The 22,242-nt window shown below is 44.0% G+C and overlaps 1 protein-coding gene across 1 annotated transcript in view; it reads right to left on the reverse strand.

The window, feature by feature from the left end:
• LOC115529717 (inactive dipeptidyl peptidase 10) overlaps nt 1–22,242 on the reverse strand; it is a 144,338-nt gene that overhangs the window by 77,877 nt on the left and 44,219 nt on the right. Inside the window, exon 2 of the mRNA XM_030338690.1 lies at nt 1,128–1,236. Coding sequence (XP_030194550.1) covers nt 1,128–1,236 — 109 coding nt within the window. The remainder of the gene's footprint in view (nt 1–1,127; nt 1,237–22,242) is intronic.

A 22,242-nucleotide genomic window follows, 5' to 3' on the forward strand; every position in this document is an offset into this window, starting at 1 on the left:
GCTTCAATGTCCTCGATAGCTCTCCCCTGGCCGATATCAGGCTCCCTCAGTCTGCTGGTTGTTGGGTAGCGGACGTGCGGTTTGGGTCTTGGTGCCAGCGGCTGTACCTCTGTTTCCTCTGCTTCTAGTCGCGATATCACTCCCCATACTGCTGGGGGACGAGGCACCGAATGCCCCGACATCCATTTGGGTTGGGGGGTCGGACATTTTCCTTTAGTTGCATGGAGGCCATTGATGCAGCCTGACGCTAGCAGATGGTGGCTGCTTGGCCAGAAAGCTTCCCTCACAGGGCCTGTCATGCTGGAGGTGGTGACGGTGGTAGGTGAGGTTGCGAACACACGGTGACCCCAGCCGTGTTAACTGACCCCAGCCGTGTTAAGGTCCACTGCCAACCCCCCCAGCTCCTGATCAGAAGTGGCCAAACACATGTCCCTGGCTCACCACCTAGTCTATGGTCTCGGCCCTTCATCTGTGCTTGGAACGGAGGGGCCTACTTATTGTTTGTGATACTTGAATAGCGGTTAAACACTGAACCACTCGGGAATTCCCCTTCATGTCACATTTTTCAGATGAAAGATGTTTATTGTCGAAGCTGTAGTAGTTGTACTGAAATTCAAGTTAATTCTAAAATGGATTTCTTTATGAAATGATATTTTTTTTTATCGAGTTGGATAGGTAGTAGCTAATAAGACATGTAATTCAGGGGAGAGCAAGAATGATGAACAAAGGTATGGTGGTTACTGGTATATTCCCATTGGTCACAAGGTAATTGCATACTTCCATAAGATGATAGGTGTGCGTGTGTGCACTCATGCATGCATGTGTTTATGTGTGTGTGTGTGTGTGTGTGTGTGTGTGTGTGTGTGTGTGTGTGTGTGTGTGTGTTTGTGTGTTTGAATATGAATACCTATCCAAGTATGGTTACACCAACACATCTCACCTGGGACCAATAAAGTATTATTTTATCTTATCTTACAAATAAAATAAAAAACAACTTTTTCAAATCTGGGGACAAAAAGACAGCCCCCACATACGGCGTGTTCTGGCTCTGTGTCTAACGCTGTATTGGCTGTGTTTAACAGAGGCTAATGCCAGATCTGTTCTTATTGCAGCACGCCAGATCTTACCTTTGGATAGGAGAACAATGGAGAGCCCAATGACAGACAACACCAGCACAATCACAAGGAGGGAGATGCCAATCCCCTTCCAGTTCCTATCCAGTCCAAGGTCTATGTCCTACAGAGGGAGCCAGGGGGGGAGGGAAGGAGAGAGAGAGAGAGGTAAAGAGTGACAAAGAGAGAAAGGGGAGAGAGAGGGAGGAGGGGAGAGAGGGTGAGGGAGACAGAGGACAAAGAGGGAGAGAGGGAGGGGGAGAGAGAGGTAGATTGGGGACAGAGAGAGCAAGGGAGAGGTAGAGAGAAAGTTAAGGGGAGAGAGTCAAAGTGGGGGAGAGACAGAGGGAAGTCAAGACAGGGGGAGAGAGAGTGGGATGGGAGAAAGAGAGAGCGAGACAGGAGAAGGAGAAACAGGAGAAACAGAGAGAGTAAGATTTACGTTAGTCGATGAAAAATGTGCTCTGAAAAATAAGGACCAATAGAAGAAGAGTGGGCAGACAAAAAAAGTGGAGCTGAGGGGGGCTCGGATAGCATGTGGTTGAGGAGGAGAGCAGAGGACATCTGTGTGGAGGCAGGTAAGAGAGGTGGAAAGATTCAGGGATTTATTGGCAGATGGATTATCGGTACCCTGCTTGCTTCTCCACTCCAGCGGCAAAAATCTAGGACCCCGTCCCTCCTCTCTCATACATAAACATGCATAGACAGACAAACACACAGACACACTGTCAGACCTACAGGATTGTAAAAGTCTAAACTGGGTGTCTGAGCTCCATGAAGGCCTTTCACAGATGATGAGGAGATGGCAGGAAGTGAGGCTTTGTGGGCTGGCTGAGCGCTTGACCTCTCTCTCCTCTGACCTTCGTAACCATGTCTCCCAGACAAACTCACAAGGGCTTTCACTCCTCAAAAGACTCTATTTTGAGTTGTGTTTGTGAAGTGTTTGCGGGGTAACAGATTCTACCGACCTGATGGGTGGTTCAAAGGGATTGGGGAACATTTCTATTTGTAAAGATTGCGATGACTCCAGCGCTGAACGTGAGCTCTTTGCTGAACAGCGAGGTGGACGGTATTGTGTGGCTGTGATACTTGGAGGTCGGAGGGCTTTAATGTACCATGGCTAAAGGTGTTTGCCTCGTGGATGGCGGCTCTGAACCGAGCCGTGAAGGTTGGCAGGAGGACTGATGAAGTGGGCGCCTACATGTATTTTTTACACAACTTGAAGCTCCACCTGATAGAACCGACATAACCCACACAAAAGCATATCATCGTGTTAAGGCTGCGGTTCGTCTTATCCAATTCGTCTTATCCAATTGATACTCCATAAAAGAAGCATGGCAGACCCTCCCCCGATACATGGTTCCTTTCATACATAGAAACGGTTACATGCTGCCATTCCGACATGCTGCCAGTCAGACATGCCCCCATTGCGACATGCCCCTATTCAGACACCTTTTAGTACCGCCAGTGGCGCCAACTTCAATAATAATGAATTATTTCATTATTATTTATGTGTAATTTATTTGATTGATTTCAAATTTTGGTTTTGATGATGTATGAAATAACCCATTCCATCAATTTACGACTGCATTTTGAAGGTGTGTTACGAGTGGCGGGGCATGCACTTATTTAACATGAGACTGGAGAAGGGCCTTATGTTTTGGGCCAAAGATCCACAGCGAATGAGGGTCGACGACTATCACCAATGAAGAATGTCATTGGTGATAGTAATCACCTAAATTAATTGAAGTACAATGATAATATAATGACATTTATATTAATGATCTCATGTCGGAACGTCAGGACATTTGAAAAAAAGTGGAGTACCGCCGCTCCGACACTGGAAACAGAAATTGTCGGAGTGGTGGGACGTTTGAAAACAATGTAAGTGCCGCCACTCGATGCCAATGTCGGAGCGGGGGCATGTCGGAATGGAAGGCGGTCCCCCATAGAGACAAAGAAACGTTTAACAATTCATCGGTTTTAATTCACAATTTCACAAGCGAGCCGAATTCCTCCCGCTTACGTGGGGAGCGTTTTGCTTTCCAAGCCTTTTTAATTGGAACTGAGACATAAAGACCAATATCCTTGGGCGGCCGCTAGCCTCCTCTGCTCCACACCCCCCACCCTTGGTTCCCAAACACTTCTCTCTCATCTGCTTGTCCCTCTGGCACCTAGTTATTGCAATTTCTGAACTGTCATAAGAGAGAGAGAGAGAGAGAGAGAGAGAGAGAGAGAGAGAGCGAGAGAGAAATAGAGAATGAGGGAGAGACTAAAATGACAGAGGGAGAAGTTATTCAGCAGAGAAATGGGCTCCTCCAGTGTAAAACCCACATCATTTCATGGGTGTTGTTTGTTGTTGCCTCTCTGTTGTTTCCTATAGCCTCATTAACCAGCAGCCCCCCTATTACGCCACACATCCATCTGCCATTTTGGAACTCCCCCATGGGCCGTTCTTCATCACACACCCACCCCAGCACTCCTCCTAGTTGTCTGCTTGGTTCTCTGTTTGATAGTTGGAAACAGGCATGTATTCATCGACCGCTTTCTGCATCAGTTTGGCAAATGCCTATTGATTATTATATATATATATTATTATTTTTTACAGGTTAAGATAGGATTCAGAACAAAAGCGAAAACAACATTCTGTCCTTTATTCTTGTAAGTTTATTCAAGTGAATATTTATTCATAAAGAACATCTTGGAGAAAAATCCCTTGTTCACAGTCTAAACAAACTAGGCAGATCAATCAATGCACAAACTTGTAAAGGCCCTTTAAAACACAGTAAACAACACAGAACTGTCAAGGCGGGGACATGTTACAGTTTCACTGTTTACAAATAAACTATTTCATCTATTTAATTAAGAATAAAATGTCATACTTAGTGACCACTGACCACATACTATAATTGCAGAAGAAAATAGGTCATACTATTCAATTGGCGGTGGTTTATGTAATTGACAATGTGACAGCCAGAAAATGAAAGGCAGGATGGAATGAATTTCAGATGGGTCAGGATTTCCAGAAACTATTTTAATGACTTGAATGGGTGAATTAAATGATGAAAATATGGTGTGGGTGATTCTATGTGGATAAATGTTGACTTGCCAAATATTGTACACTGTCTAAATTTCCCTGTGAAACTCGCTCTGAAACTCTTTGTTAAGGACGAACAGAGATCGCCGCAGTCTGCCCAATAGAAAATAGAAGGGCGGCGCCCAAGAACTTGGTAGCAATCTACAGAGCAATCAAAACAGCTTCATACAAAGTAGACTGAATGTAAAACGAGGAAGATATGTTTTGGCTTTACTTCCAACTGGTTTTTGGTAAGAGCAATGAGAGCGAGAGTGACTCTTAGTCCTTTTATCTGATTGGCTGGAGTCTTTTGTAAAACGTAAGTGCTGTGCTCATGTATGGGAATCAAACACTGGCCAGCCCGGTGTTTCAGTTCAAGTCGTGACCGGTTTAACTGGTGACCCTCAGCCGAATGCTTCGCTTGTTGTCGTGGCTACGCCAGATGTTCGAAATCGGGACCAGACACGTAGCTGTCCTTGCGAATGCCTCTTTGATTTGTTATTCAATAAAATGTCAAAAACATTACAATCTCATTCGTTTTTGGAGTGTAATTGGAAGAAACTTGTCACGTAGAACCGTTCTAAGCCGAAATAAATGGAAAATGAATGTTTAAAATATGATGCATTACGGGATTCGAATTCATACCATTGGGGGGAAAAAATATAACAATCCACAACCCCATTCCATTGTGCCGTTGACCCACTGGGGGAATAACCGCCGTAGTATAATATAATTCGCAAATACTTCTTGAAAACACGAAAGGCAGCCAGATCAACTTGTGACCCTACTTTCCATGTAGTTATGACCATGCATTGGTCGCGTATCCCAAAAATAAGACGCCTTTACATCCAGTTAATCCAAACCTAATGTTGTGTTGCCCTCCACTGCTTGAAACTAGCCAAAAACACTGTTATGCACTCATTCGATCATTTCGGTCGCCTGATGTGGTGTTGTCGCGTCCTCCTTCTCTATATAGGCCTATACTCTCTAAGCAAAGCAGCGACTTCGGAAATCAATGTGACGCAAGGCGATATCTCTTTGAGACACAACGTTTATTCACATGAAAACATACATTACGAGATTCGAACTCGTACCATTGTGGGGAAAAATATAACAATCCACAATTCCATTCCATTGTGCCGTTGACCCACTGGGAAATTTGCCGCCGCAGTATACCTACTAGAATTCGCAAATACTTCTTGAAAACACGAAAGGCAGCCAGATCAACTTGTGACCCTACTTTCCATGTAGTTATGACCATGCATTGGTCGCGTTTCTAAAAAATAAGACGCCTTTACATCCAGTTAATCCAAACCTAATGTTGTGTTGCCCTCCGCTCTTGAAGCGTGGTAAGGTTAGTTTTATATTGGACGTTGGATATTCGACGCATTCGAAAAATCTATTTAGCACTGGCTTCGATGGACGAATTTGTGTCAAACCAACTTAGATGTGTTAATACAAGGCCTACCTATGTAAAACAAAGCACCATTTGATTTTATAAAAAAAAATGTGATGTTAAAAAAGGCTATAAATCTATTTTGCGGCTTGACCTTTTTACCTACCCATATCAAAACACATCTGGTGTAATCAACTAACTGCCCCACACATAACACAAAGCTTATTTTCTCAAAACACCTACCCTTTCATTTTATACTATTATTTTAATGTTAAAAAAGGTTATAAATCTATTACGCGGCTTGACCTTTTGACCTACCCATATCAAAACACATCTGGTGTAATCAACTAACTGCCCCACACATAACACAAAGCTTATTTTCTCAAAACACCTACCCTTTGATTTTATAAATATTTTTTTAACGTTAATTTTTTTTTATAAAATCAAAACGTGGGTTTTTGGAAAAAACAAGCTTTGTGTTATGTGTGGGGCAGTTAGTTGATTACACCAGATGTGTTTTGATATGGGTAGGTCAAAAGGTCAAGCCGCAAAATAGATTTATAGCCTTTTTTAACATTACATTTTTTTTTATAAAATCAAATGGTGCTTTGTTTTACATAGGTAGGCCTTGTATTAACACATCAAAGTGGGTTTGACACAAATTCGTCCATCGAAGCCAGTGCTAAATAGATTTTTCGAATGTGCTGAATATCCAACGTCCAATATAAAACTAACCTTACCACGCTTCAAGAGCGGAGGGCAACACAACATTAGGTTTGGATTAACTGGATGCAAAGGAGTCTTATTTTTTAGAAACGCGACCAATGCATGGTCATAACTACATGGAAAGTAGGGTCACAAGTTGATCTGGCTGCCTTTCGTGTTTTCAGGAAGTATTTGCGAATTCTAGCAGGTATACTGCGGCGGCAAATTTCCAAGTGGGTCAACGGCACAATGGAATGGGATTGCGGATTGTTATATTTTTTCCCCACAATGGTACGAGTTCGAATCTCGTAATGTATCATATTTTAAACATTCATTTTCAATTTATTTCGGCTTAGAACGGTTCTACGTGACAAGTTTCTTCCAATTACACTCCAAAAACGAATGAGAATGTAATGTTTTTGACATTTTATTGAATAACAAATCAAAGAGGCATTCGCAAGGACAGCTACGTGTCTGGTCCCGATTTCGAACATCTGGCGTAGCCACGACAACAAGCGAAGCATTCGGCTGAGGGTCACCAGTTAAACCGGTCACGACTTGAACTGAAACACCGGCCATTGCGTAACAGGAACTTGACTATCCGGACGGTCTCACAGGACTAACTCTCCTCCTTCCCACTCACATCAATACTACTCGTCCCCTCGAGGGTATAGTGAAGGAGCAATAGGAAGGAGGTGTATAGGAAAAATCCCCCACTGTTTCTCCACACATGATAATACCACGCTGCACTGTAATCTTATGTTTTGACGCAGCTCGCGGCCGTACGCCCCAAACCACATTAATAAATGTCACCAGGCATCGCATAAGCACCCTCACCCCCACCCCCTCCTTCATACACACACCAGAGAAAAGGGTTTATTTGAATACCAATGTAAGGAGGTTACTAGATTTATTTTCTGTGGGTTATCAGGATGAGAAGGGGAGATGCGCATGACTCTGTGGTTATCATATGTGTACAGAAATAAGGCTGAGGCGTGTTCTTCTTAGACAGCTGCTGTTCTTAGTTGTATTTCATATTATTATGTTGTAGGCTTCAGTGCGTTATTGTACATTGCTTTATTCTATGTGTTCCTGTTTTCACGATTCATGCTTTACAACTGAGCAGGGTATCTCTCTTAAAATCTCAAATTAAACATGACTGAAATGTAATATGACTAAAACAACAAAGTTTCTAGCAGCGTAATGTGTATTCTATGTTTACACAACATTTTTAGACCCACAGTTATACCCTACCGCTGTCCAAGGCCTTGGGGTAAGGCTAGCCAATCAGATCACTGGGAGGGCTGTAGATAAATGTTGTTAGATATATAAGAAATAGTCAACCACCTGTATGCCTCCAGCCTTGTGTTTTCAGGGCTGTAGATAAATGTTGTTAGATATATAAGAAATAGTCAACCGCCTGTATGCCTCCAGCCTTGTGTTTCAATCTGGTTCTGTGACTCAAAAACTCCTTCTTGATTTGGTTTTGGATCATTCCGAGGCTGAATGCCGCCGTGCATTAGCGTAGTGCTGGCCTGTGATTTATTGCAGCAGCCTTCACTGGCTTGAGGGATATGTCTATTGATGTAAGCTTAACACGTTCCTCCCGACGTAATCTCCCGGAGTCTTGGATATGGCGAGTGTTTCCTAGTCCCCCCACTGATATTAAACCACGCTAATCTGCCCAATGGTGGCAATGGAAACGCGTACATTCCTATTCAGCACAGTTCAGTTTCCTGTGTTAATATCCAAGCTCCCATGTTTTTTCCCCTTTAGATCCTGGTTTTTGTAATCGTATGAGGGCCCGGTGTATCATGGAAGGCGATTTAAATTTTGGCACAGGGTGATATTGTGGCACGCATATTCCTTGGGCTTGAGGATGATATCTCAGGCAGCTCCGAGAGGTAACCTCCACTTGACATGGGTCAGGGGCGCGCGAGGGCAGAGGAGGAGAAGGAGGGGGATGATGTGCTTCAGTGGCAGGGCACTGATTATTGGGAAGAGAGCGAAGTGGAAGATGTCCTTTGGTTGCATAAAGAGCCATTCAAGGTCTGTCTGGGGACATGGGCAGATGTAGCGTACCTTGGAGGAGGCTACGCCACAGACTAGCGTTGTTATTAATATTAGACAACGCACGCAGAGGCACGCTCATTTGGATAGAGTTACAGAGTTGGTGAACCTTGAGAATGTTAGGCCGTTTGTTGCCTTCTGGGCTCTAAAGTGCATACTATGTACAAAGGGAGGATTTGGGTTCAGTTAGGTGTTTCAATGAGAATATCCGGCTTCATTTGGAAGGGATCCAGTCCCCACCTTTCAAACAATGAGGAGTGAGATTCAAGGTGGGAGGGAAACAAGTTCCCTTTGCCGCAGACTTTTCAGAAATAATCACAGGAAGAAAAATATAAAACGAGGCAAGAAAATGTTCTCGTAGAAGACTGTAAGCGGTTGTACTCTAACCCTAACCCTAATTTTGCCATAACGCACACAGATTTTACACAACATCCAATATAGCATGGTGCTTGCTTTGACCCCAATTTATCATTTGAAACATTTCCCTTGAACAAAGTAAATCAACAACATTCATGGAGCACAATGTTATGAATGATAGTTTAAAGTTTTAATCTCTACAGTTTAGTGGATTTTGAAAGGAGTAAACAGAAATAGCAGCATAAAACAGCTGAGCATAATGTATTTTTTAATGAGGTTTAAGATTCGAGATTATGATGATCCACACTTATTTTGCACTTTAAGTTGTGTCGCACTCCCATGAATAACATTGTTCTGGGTGAATGTTGTTGATCCTGCATCGACAAAATAAATATGCAGATTGATGTCATTCAGGCAAAACAATGTGAAATATTTATATTCTCACTATATGCAATCTGGGGTAAAAGGCTGTCATTTAGGAACCCTAACGACGACGCTATGGCAAAGGTTAAATGTACCTGGATATAAACAACTCTCTCAATGAAGAGTCACGGTGGAATAACCTGCCCGTAATTAAAGCATGTTCCAAAAAACATTTACCCGAGAAACATGCAAACAGACTCCCCTGTCTCTCTCAGACATCAACATTGTCTTTCATAGTCGACCAGCTTGTTACAGCAATGATCAGAGAGAGGGACTGTACAGCCATTACCGTTCATGATGCCGACATAGCTCATGAAGAAAATCAGACAAATGTTGAGAGGAGTTCCCCCAACCATACCCTGAATCCATCCTTTTAACTTGGGGAGGAACTAACTTTTCCAGCAAGGGACCCTTTTCACAAGCCTCACTGTTCAAAGGCAGCGGGTCTCTGGTAATGAGGCGTGGAGGAGGGAGGCAGTGAGGCGGCGGCGGGCCATGGGACCCACCAAGATAAAAGAGGGAGGTAGGGGGCTGGACGGGGTGGCTGTGAGGTGGCTCTGTAAGGGCCGTTGATTCTGCCTGGTTCCTGCTGGTTCTGATGGGGTTCAGGGCCATTATTCTAGAGGACAAAGGGATCTTATGAATATGGGGGGCAGTAGAACAACATAGGCTGTTCCTCAGTGATTCGGGTGAACTGTATTGGGGTGTGTGTGGGTGACTGTGAATGTATGTGTGTGTGTGTGTCTGTGTTTGTGTGTGTGTTACGTCTGGGGTTTATGTATGCTGTATGTTTGTAGGCATGTCTTGTTTGGTTCTGTTTTGTGGTGTTTTTGTCTCCCTCCTGTCACTTTTCTCAGATCCACCCCTGGTTGCAGTCACCATCATTCACCCCACTTGTTCCTGATCAGCAATCAAGCTTCCCTTCACCTGATATATATTGAGGACAGGAGGATACCCTGGGGTCTACATCTAGCATCACGTTGGTTTACCTGTTGTTTCAACCCTAGATTAGAGTGTGCACCAACCAATGTATTTATGGGTGCTTAGCACCTGTCAAGGGGGGGTGGGTTATAATTTCCTTTTGTTTACTTTGGTGCCACTGTTAGTCCTCCTTGACCCCTGTGTTGCTTGTTTTTTATGTGCAAATAAATATTATTGTTTGATACCTGGTTTCACGGTTTTGTGTCACTGCATCCTCACCCTACGTCTTGCCTTATGTTGCGCCCTACTAATGAGTCACCACCAGGGGGCGTAAAATAAATGGGGGCTCGTCCGGGATCTTCGATCCAGTTAAGCAGCAGCCTTATGAGTGTTGGTGTGCAGTGTGCACGTCAAATAGGCTGCTAGTTGTGTTAATTTAGTTAGGTTGGTTGTGTCATTTCCATACCTCTGTAAATATGGCTGCTTTTGCTATTGAGGAGTTTCTTGGTGATCCTTCGGTTGAGCGTCTTGACCATTGTAGGAAAGATGATCTATTTACCATTGCGGCACATTTTGGTGCTTTTCCAAAAGCATGGTGAAGGCTGAGCTGAAAGAAGCTGTTGTGCGTATGTTAGTGGACAAGAATGTGCTCACTACGGGTGACGGTGCATCTGTTGTTTCTCACCCTTCGCCTCATTCTTACCCAGGGAAAGACTTGAGGTTGAAGAGGTTGTAGAGGGTTAGTCAGTTATAGTAGGGGCCTCCGAGATAGAGTTTAAGCCTCCTCGTACAGTGCCCAAATTTACTCCACTCTACCCTGGTAGAAGTAGTGAGGATGTCCGCCTTAGGCTACGTCTAGCACGGTTGCAGTTCGAGGCACAGGAGAAGGAGAGAGATGCTGAATACAGTCATCGGTTGGCTGTTCGGAGAACGTAGCTGGAAATGGAGGCTTGAGATCTCCAAACGCCGGATGGTGAATGAGGTTAAAATAAAGCAACTAGAACTAGAGGCTGCTGCTAAAGCTTTGAGTCCTGCTCAACCTTCTCCCATGCCTGTGAGAGGTTTTGAGGTGAGCAGGAATGTAGCTCTAGTACCTCAGTTTCGTGTGGCGGAGGTAGACTCTTATTCGAATTGCTACCTCTCTGGAATGGCCTACAGAGGACTGGGCTATATTGCTCCAATGTAAGTTGACTGGGAAAGCCCAGGATATTTTATCCTCTCTCTCTCTAGAAGACAGTTTTCTTATGAGGCTATCAAGACAGCTGTGCTTCGAGCCTACGAGCTAGTGCCAGAGGCCTATAGACAGAAGGTGAGAGCTCAAAAAAAGTTGCCTGGAAAAACTTTTGTGGAATTCGCCCGTGAGAAAGAGACTTTGTTTAAGCGTTGGTGTAAAGCGAGTAACGTGTTGGATTTTAATTCTCTGTCTGAGTTGATGTTACTCGAAGAGTTCAAGAATAGCCAATCTGACTTCTTAGTAACATATCTCAATGAGCAAAAAGTTGCGACGTTGGCACAGGCTGCGGTGCTCGCTGACGAGTTTGTTTTAACCCATAAGCAAACGTTTGGTACTCTCCGAAATGATAGTCGAATTGTTTCTTCCCTTTGCTCAGACTCCACCTAAAACGCAGGCTAGTCCGCCCTGCCCGTTAGCTCCATGCTACAATGAGGAACGGGAGTGTTACTATTTTCATCAGATGGGGCACATTAAGAATGACAGTTTTATGTTAAAACGCAAGCAGTCACAGCCAAATAAGCAACCAAAAGAGGTTGGTTTGGTCCAGACATTGATAGCCCCAACGTCAATGGCTCCGGACAAGGTATGTGACAAACTAGACCCCAGTTATGAACCATTCATGTTGAATGGTCTGGTTTCTCTCAGTGGCAGTGAGTTGGACCAGTGTCCAGTGCGCATACTGAGAGATACCGGGGCAGCACAGTCTGTTACCTTTCTCTGATGAGTCATCACTTGGCTCTAGTGTGTTGGTGCAAGGCATTGAGATGGGTTTTGTGTCTGTGCCTCTCCATCAGACACACTTAAACTGCGGTTTAGCAAAGGGAGTGTTCAAAGTGGGCATGCGCCCATCATTACCAGTGAGAGGTGTCACTCTTCTGTTGGGGAATGACATTGCTGGAGGCAGAGTTATGCCAGTTTTAGAGGTTTTGGAACACCCTGAGGTTTTGCAGCCTAATGTATTGGCTCAGAAGTTTCCTGAAGTGTTTTCAGTTTGTGCAGTCACCCGTGCTCAAGCACGTAGTTTGGGGGAGGTAGTTGTTCTGTCAGAGACTATGTTCGTGACGGAGTTGTCTGATACGCCTGCTTTCCCACTTGTCTCCACTCAGCCTACTGATGAGATGAGTGACCAAGTAAAGCTTCAGCAGGATAAGCTTACCTCTGAGACAACATCTAAGTTGCCTATGACTCGTAGTAATCTTATCATGGCTCAGAAGGAAGATGCTAGTCTAGCCCGATGTTTTGCCTCTGCTCTTGCTCCAGAGATGGTTAGAAACAAGGAAGTGTCATATTTTGTTGATAATGATGTCCTGATGCGCAGGTGGAAATCTCGGTTGGATTTCGAGAATGAATGGAGTTATGTGGTTCAGGTTGTCGTGCCTACATCATGTCGACAGTCTGTTTCATCTCTGGCTCATGATCATCTCTGATCTGGACATTTAGGGATCACAAAAACCTATGACCGAGTTTTGAAGCACTTCTCCTGTCCTGGGTTAAATAGAGATGTATCCAGGTTCCGTCGCACCTGTCATGTATGCAAAGTTACAGGGAAGCCTTATCAGGTTATTAAACCTGCCCCACTTCACCCGAATCCGGCTATGGGGGAGCTGTTTGAGCACGTGCTGGTAGATTGTGTTGGTCCCCTGCCGAAAACAAAGTCTGGTAACCAGTTCCTGTTGACGATTATGTGTGTAGCTACACGGTACCCTGAGGCTATTCCTCTTAGGAAGATAACATCTCAGTCTGTAGTAAAAGCCCTGATCAAGTTTTTCTCTACATTTGGACTGCCTAAGATAGTACAAACCGATCAAGGTACTAACTTCCTCTCAGGTATATTCGAACAGGTGTTAAAATCATTGTCCATTTCTCACAGAATCTCAAGTGCTTGAAACCTTGAAAGGTGGCATCAGACCTTCAAGTCTGATGTGCGCAAGTACTGTCTGGAGAGCGGTAGAGACTGGGATTAAGATGTTCCCCTAGCTCTATTCGCAGTTCGAGAAACAGTTCAAGAGTCACTTGGTTTTAGCCCATTGAGAGGCCTGTTGAGGGTGTTAAAGGAGCAGCTTATGGAAGAGTCTCCACACACCAAACATGCCAAACGAAATGTGTTGTCCTCTGTGAGCAGGTTTAAAGAGCGGCTGCATGAGGCTTGCAGTGTCGCTAAGGAGCAGTGGTGTAGTCTACGTGATACGCAGGTATACGCCGTATACCCACTAGGAACGCACCAGGATTTGCGTATACCCACTTAAAAATGTGCACGGATACGTATCAATCGTCTTGTGACAGATCTTTCACTTCTGTGTTTATTTTTCGCAAATACCGGTTGGGTATAACTGCAATAAAATACTTTAAGCAGGGGAAGTTATCGCCTACATTCACCATTCATAAAATTCCCCCTGCGCGCTCGCGCTCTGCCCTGTCTCTGTTACGAAGCGCGAAGCTGCCCCTGCATCTCTGCACGTTAGTTGGCGGGCCGAGCCCCTCCTTCTCGCGTGTGTGTGTGTGTGTGTGTGTGCGTGCGTGCGTGCGCTCGCGCGTGCGTGTGTGTGCGTCCAGTCCTCCCATATTAATGTGTAAACCACATAATAAGTAGTCAACAGAAGACAATGTTTTAATCCCACTTTATATCTCCTTGTTACTTTTAGATGAGAACCCCTTGGCCAGACTTTCAGACTGGGTGTCAGGCTAGGGAATTTAAAAACAGGCATCCTTGGTTAGAGTGGAGGGAAAAAAAGTTAGCTAAATGTCAGCCAACATACAGTTGGTATACACAATTGAAATTCATAATGTTAATCACTATGCAAATGAGAGTATAGCTAATTCATGGTCATTTTTAAGGTGCAGTAATTTCACACTTTTACACAATTCAATTACTGTATGGTATGTTAGATAACATCAGTAAGAGCTCAAATTAGAGCAATTTAAAGAGTGAAACATTAGACTCCTGTCATCTCCTTCTCATGCACTGGTTAGCCATGGTTGTAAACAGTTCATTAAATTATTTTGAGTAGATTTTGTCCTTGTTTAGCATGTGCTATTGCTACTATAGACATACAAAGGACAACTTCATTTTTGTGTTCTATTTGTTCATACTGTTATTAAAACTGATAAACCTACTCAGCTTTCCATGATTGTTGATAATCGTTATACTCTTAAATCAGCGGGTTGTAGACCCCTGCGTTGGTGAGTGTGGTGCGACACCCCATAAGCGCCACACACGTACACGTACCGGTGGGACGGGTTTGTACGAGGCTGGGAGGGAATCATCACAGTATACCCACTACAATAAAGTAGACTACACCACTGCTAAGGAGAGTCTCTCTGCTGCTCAGAGCTCTATGAAACGGCAGTTTGATAGAAAGGCACTTCAACGTTCTTTCCAGTCTGATGACATGGTTTTAGTTTTACTCCCCATCCCTGGCTCTTCTATGTGTGCTCGTTTTTTCTGACCTTATTCTATTGAGAGGAGGTTAAGTGATCCTGACTATGTTGTCAGGACTCCTGATAGGCAAAGGAAAACTCGAGTGTGTCACATAACATGTTAAAACGTTACCATCCTAGAGGCGAGATGCAGCCTGAGAGACGCAGTGCGCCCCCTGTGGCCGCTGTGGGAGCTGCGGTGCCAGCAGCTGTGAGTTCTAGTACTTCTACGCTCACATTGAGTGAAGAGGATGGTCTGAACGGTCACAATGTCCAACAACAAACTCGGTTATCCAACTCTGAGATTGATTGTTGAACCTTCCTTCCTTAATGCCACACTTAAGTAAAGAGCAGGAAGCTGATATGGTGCAGCTCATTCATAATTTTCCTTGTCTATTTGGAGATGTTCCAACTTGCACTACTGTTTTGCAACATGACATAGATGTAGGTGATGCAAAGCCGATTAAGCAGCATCCCTATCGAGTGAACACAATGAAGAGATCAGTGATGAAGCAGGAGGTTGCATATTTGTTGGAGCATCACTTGGCACACCAGAGTTCAAGTCCATGGAGCTCCCCATGTCTGTTGGTTCCAAAGCCTAATACCAAGCCCCGTTTCTGCACGGATTATCGTAAGGGAAATGCGGTCACAATTCCTGATTCCTTTCCCATGCCGCGTATTGATGACCATTGTAGACCATATAGATACCATTGGGTCCGCCTCCTATGTTACCAAACTGGATCTTTTGAAAGGTTATTAGCAGGTGCCACTTTCACCTAGAGCAGCGGTCGGGAACCTATGGCTCGCGAGCCATATATGGATCTTCCGGCGACGGCATATGGCTCCCAGACAATTTTGACAAAAAAGTATTTGGAACTGATTTTAAAATACTTGCGATATTTCTTAAAAATACTATGTCATTTTAAAGTAAACAGAAATTAGTTTTGAAGATAAATGTTATGGGTCACGGGTCGGGTCGGGAACCAATGGCTCGCGAGCATGTCCGGGTCATTGTAAAGGTGAAGATTAGCAATTAGCAACAAAAACAATACAACACATTTATCAGATAGCCAACCAGTTTATCCGCTTCAACCCTTGTAACGGAAAAAGATGGCCGAAAGAAAAAAAGACGATGATTACCGTGCATTCCAGGCTGCGTGGACAGAGGAATTTGCATTTGTGGAGAGAGGAGGATCTGCGGTATGTCTAATATGCATTGATAAAATTGCATAGATGAAACGGTCAAATATAAAGCGGCACTTCGATACACACCATGCTTCATTTGCATCGAAATATCCAGCGGGGGACAGCAGGAAACGGGCATGCGAGGAGCTACAGCGGAGAGTGCAGACGAGTCAGCAGCAACTACGTGTGTGGACTAGGGATGTGTCGGTCGCGACCGATTCGTTACAACGAACGAATCCCGAACGTGTACGACAAGAACTGGTTCCCCAAAACAAGAAGAACTGGTTCTTTGATTCTTTTTATTAAACATAAACCAAAAATATGGTCACGTAAATAAAATATACAAACGAACAGAGCTTCGTCTCCCCGCGACTTATATTGATTGAGTCTACAACGTTCTCAAAGATTCAGCCAATGAGAGGTAGCAATGGTGTTGGAATGGCACCTGGGTAAAACAATGACAAGGCGGTACCGTCGAATATGCGCGCTTTCTGTCTGACGTATCTTGGGTCATACCATTCGACGTGGGGCCACTCATATATCCCCCTACATTTTTTCGAAAATAGACACCAAATGACGTAATCTGACGTAACGAACGAATCAAAACGAACAAATCAAATAAACGAATCGTTATAGTGAACTGAACTGAAAGAACTAGTTCCCGGAAAAGAATCATTTTGCCCATCCCTAGTGTGGACCAAGCAAGGTGACGGTAATTCCGCAAGCTTTGCGGGTGCTTTGGCAATAGTAAGGAATGGAAAGCCATTCACAGATGGCGAGTATGCCAAAACATTCATGCTTGATGTTGCCCACTTCCCAAATAAAGACAAGATAATCAAACGAATAAAAGCCATCTGAACCAGCTCAATGTGAAAATGCAAGGTATTGGAAATACAATCTCATCCCTTCAACAAGCAGTGTTTGCATTTGAAAGCAAGCTGGAAATCTTTCTCAGGGACATTGAAACAGGTTGTCTTCTGCACTTTGAAAGACTGCAACAATTTAGAGAAGCATGCTTAGCAGGTGACTCCACTCAACATCTGGATCTCCAGCAGCTAGCTGGCTTTACGTCCAATTTCCTGCAGTCATTCAAAGCACGTTTTGGAGAATTTCGTGCGCGCACTGGGCTTTTCAAGTTCATCACTCATCCACATGAGTGTGCAGTGGACTAAATCGACCTGACATGCATCCCCGGGGACTCTATTGGAGACTTTGAGCTGGAAGTTGCTGACCTGAAGGCATCTGACATGTGGACGAGTAAGTTCAAGACACTTAATGGAGAGTTGGAAAGTCTTGCGCGACAGCGAGCAGAGCTGGCGAGGGAACACAAATGGACAGAAATTAAAAATCTTCAACTTGAAGACCAGCTGATTCTTAAAACTTGGAACGAGCTTCCTGTGACATACCACACAATGCAGCATGTGAGTATTGCCGTATTGACCATGTTTGGCTCTACATATTCATGTGAGCAGTCATTCTCGCATATGAGGAACACTAAGAGCAACCTACGCTCACGTTTAACTGATGGAAGCCTCAACGCCTGCATGAAGCTCAACCTCACCACGAATGAACCAGACTACAAGGCCATCAGCAAAACCGGGAAACACCAGAAGTCGCATTAAAAGTAAGACATGTTTAATTTATTATATGTTAAATACAATATGGCTCTCAATGAAATATATTTCGAAATATTTGGGTTTTAAGGTTCTCCCAGTCAAAAAGGTTCCCGACCTCAGAATCTGCCTTTGCTACACCTGATAGTTTCCTCCGTTTGTAATGCGAAATGCTCCGGCAACATTCCAACGGCTAGTAATTATAGTGCTGGGAGATGTGCCCAACTGTACAGCGTACCTTGACGATGTGGTGGTACACTCAAGAGAGTGGTCTGCTCACATGGGCTCACTGAGAACAGTGTTCCAGCGGTTGGCAGACGCTTCTCTGACCTTGAACTTGGCCAAATGTGAGTTTGGGAAAGCAACAGTGACCTACTTGGGAAAACAGGTCGGCGGTGGAAAAGTGCGGAACGATTTATTGTGGCCAAGGTAGAGGCCATCACATCTTTCCCAGTGTCAACCACGCGGGGGGTGTTGCGCCGTTTTCTCGGGATGACCGGTTACTACAGATGGTTCTGTAGGAACTTCTCCTCGGTTGCAGCCCCTCTGACTGACCTTGTAGCATTTCCCCGAAAAATGGTTTCACACTTGACTGATGGTTTTAAGATTTATTGAAAAATCCCCAAATCCAACGTAAGAGAAAACAAAACACATAAACAATAAATCGTTAGCTTACTTTGCATTCGGTTTTCACAGTCTTTTCATCACATTAAGATAGCATCAATTCAACTTAACAGGTGCCAATAAAGTTATCACAAACTAAATTATACATAAGCCACATTTTTATATCACAGTATTACAGTATTACTAACCTTGTGCCTCTTCGGAGGGTGCTAAATATATTTAACCGTCGGCATATCTGCAGTTATATTGCCGCTTTCACAGAATCTCCTTTCAACTTATTATTGTAGTCAAAACCCCGCAGGATAACAGAAAATACAAAAACACACGCTTCAAAATAAAAGCCTTGTGGTAATAAAACAGGAAGTAAGACAATAAAAGCTTAGACCATGCGCAAATACGTTATGAAGCAACAAAAATACACTGTTTAACAGGGCTTTCTCTTGTTTGAAGCAAAAACACGATTTGGGTTAGTTACAGACCTGATGAGTCCCTTAGTGTCGTTTGTGTGGTCAGATAAGTGTTGGACAGTTAAGCCCTTTTGTGCAATGCCCCAGTCCTTAGCGCTCCTAATTTTGATGAACCCTTTTCTGTTGTAGTTGATGCCAGTTTTATTGGGGCAGGTGCAGAGATGGATTCCGAGGTTTTGGTCCATCCTGTAGGGTACTTCTCAAAGAAGTTCAACAGCAGCCAGACACGCTACTCTACAATAGAGCAGGAGACATTGCCCTTACTGCTTGCACTGCAGTTCTTTGAGGTTTATGTGGGGTTTAGTGTGGAGCCTGTGGTTGTATACACAGCCCACAACCCACTGGTTTTTCTGCACCGTATGTAGGCTATAACCGCAACCACCGTTTAATGCGGTGGTCTCTGGTTATGCAAAGTTATAATTTAGTAATCCGCCATAAGAAAGGCGCTGATAATGTTTTTGCTGGTGCCCTTTCTCATGTTTAGCCTGTTGCAGGTGGTTATTTTGTGAAAGGGGAACAATGATGGAATATGGTTACATGGGGATGGTGTGGGTTATAATCAGCCATGGGCTGACTCTTTATGGGGGGGAGTGTTACGTCTGGGGTTTATGTATGCTGTATGTTTGTAGGTATGTCTTGTTTGGTTCTGTTTTGTGGTGTTTTTGTCTCCCTCCTGTCACTTTTCTCAGATCTAGGGCTCCTGAGTGCGCCTAATTTGGTCGGGGTAGTGCGACCGAATATTTTATTTGGGCGCACTGGTGCGACTGAAAATTTATCTGGCATACATTTTTTTTCTTTTTTTTTACAGAGCAGTCCATTCATAATATTTTAATGACCACGGAAGAGGCAGTGAATGAAGTATTGATTAGATAGCGATTTATTAGATACCTAATAAACCGTTGGAACACGCAAGACCGGTAACCATAGCAACGTAAACAAACCCGCAAAGCCCAATCCAGGGCCCCGTTTCCCGATAACGATGGATCTTCGCTCGTACGATCATTCTCCCGATGGATCTTGCGATCCATCGATCATTTCTTTGGAGCGTTTCCCGAAACTCCTCTTAACGTGAACGCGCATTCGCTGCACTCACGACGTCGTAGGATTGTAACTGTCTACTGACACGGTGCTGAAATGGGCTGAAGGGGGAGACGCAGGAATGTCGCAGGAAAATTGTGTTAAAAAGGGTTAAAATATATCCCCATCAAGGACAACAGCAGAGTAGCCTACGGAAAAAATAGACTGCAATTATATGAATGCTAAAGACATTAAAACACAATTGATTATGCTTAAACCGACATATATCAGTCCTAATCCTGAATGCACTGTGCGTTTCACGGCATTTTCCCCCCTGAAATAATTCCATATGACAAAAAATTAAAAATAGCTTGTGTGACAACTACATTTATCTTAATGGGCTGATTTCTGAAACATGCTTTGCGCAGCAAAGAGAGCCAACTTAATCTGATTCCGCATAAGGGTTTCCTTGATTGATAATTTGATTGGCTATAAAAGCCCCTCCGGAAATAGGGTAAGGTATGTATTGATGAGGAATACAACGAAGCCCACCGTCTGGCCCGGTGCATTGTTGAGCGCACGATCGGGAGGTGGAAGTTGCGCTTTAGATGCCTTCACAAGTCAGGCGGAGGGCTCCAGTTTTCGCCGGCCAAGTCATGCGCCGTGATATGTGTGACGGCTATGTTGCACAACATTGCAGCTAAGGCTGGGGTGGCATTGCTTGAACCGGAGGACGCTGAGGACGATGACGACGAGGAAGATCGGTGTGAGGACGGCCTCCCTCATAACTACGCGGCTGGTTTTCATGCGCGTCGAAGAGTGATTGAGACTTTTTTTTAACCCCCTCCACCCTCCCACATGTCACTAAACATTCCCGTCAACGTGACCAATCCCCACCATATCCCAGCCTTTTGCCTGCTCCTTTGCTTGTTTTTTATAATTTATTTTATTTCTTTATTTTTTATTTATTTTATTTTTTTTAATGTAATTTATTTTTTACATTATTTTATGCTACGTTTTATGAGTAGCCTATGTCAGTCTGCACAAATCCCCCCACTTTCTCTCACACATTTTGAGTGCCCTGCCTGCGCAAACATTTTCTGGACTGTCCCGTTTTATTTTGGCCATTTTAACATCTTTATTAATAAATTAATTAATAATCTTTATTAATTACCAAACTAAGAACATAAAGGCGCAATGCGTTTTAATAAAACGCATCCAATAGACGGAATGCCCGATGGTGTCGCCACTGAGGCTATAGCTGACGATGCTCTTAGCGTCCTACGAGTACCTACGAGCACCCCTGGAGTACTCGTTAGCTACGAGCGTTTTCAAGACGTTCGTTCCCCACGATGCTTTCGGGAAACGCGGTGAAAACTCTACGATGCCCTTTCGACGCACTTCACGATCCACTTAGGCTAACGACGCTTTCGGGAAACGGGGCCCAGATCTTACTGAAGGCATTGAATGGTCAAAATATTGTTAATAAATATTCTAATTATAAATATTCGAACTGATAATATTAATAAACAAACGAACTTCGAATATGGCAGGGCTCCAGAGTGCGCCTAATTTGGGCGCACATGCGCCTAGAATTCGGGGCATGTGCGACTGAACCGGTGCGACTGAAAATGTATCTGGTAGAAATATATTTTTTATTTTCTTGTGTTCGATGTGTTTGCCCAAAATTATTATTATTATTTTTTTTGTCAGCCTGTGGCGGTATTTTTATGTACAAATTCAGACAGGCATGCTTAAGGAGCTTATGCGCTTAGAGTGCTGCAGACGGTAGACCACGCGCTGTAGCCTATACCTACACCACGATTCTTGAAGTCATACAAGCATACAAAAAACAGCAACGAGAGGATAGCCTAAATAAGCTATAGCTTGCACGATGAGGAGAACCATTGATTCCTTTTTCTTAAATACAAATGCTGCGGTTCCCCTTTCACCTGTCCTCGAGGTTGAAATGCCCAGCGAAGACCCCACAACATCGGCATCAGTAGCTATGCCTCCACTCCTAATCCGCATGTAAACCTACCATCTTCCGTGGACATGATATCTTCAGAGTCAGAGGCAGACCCAGAAAATACTCAAAAATACAAAAAAAAGAAAACCTATGCGTTCAGGAAGGAATGGCTCGGGCTCTTTGCATGGCTCCGCTATGACAAAGATAACAAATCCATGCATTGCATTTATTGCAGGGAGTGCAGCAAAAGCATGCCTGGGTCTGTCTCGAGTGATTTCGCTGTTTCGTCGACCACATTCAGGATTGAAACACTAAAAAAGCAAAACAAGTCAAGAAAACATATCTTGTGCCGTGACAGGTGTGTCGCTGGCAAAGCAGCTCCTCTCCCCGCAGCTTTTCAGCGTCAAGCAGTCGCAAATCAAACAAGTGAGAATTCAGAACTGATGATCAAGTTTAACACTGCTTATAACATCGCAAAGGAAGAGTTACCGTTCACCAAATTTAAATCACTGATCACCTTAATGAAAAAGAAAGGTATGGATGTAAACCGACATACGCCAACGACACTGCCTGTGCGCAGTTCATCGGAGTGATCGCTGACACCTTAAAAAAAAAAACATCCCAACGAATAGCGGAATCCGTCTACATGTCATTTA

The sequence above is a fragment of the Gadus morhua genome, chromosome 17 (assembly GCF_902167405.1).
Source record: "Gadus morhua chromosome 17, gadMor3.0, whole genome shotgun sequence".
In the NCBI taxonomy this organism is placed as follows: domain Eukaryota; kingdom Metazoa; phylum Chordata; class Actinopteri; order Gadiformes; family Gadidae; genus Gadus; species Gadus morhua.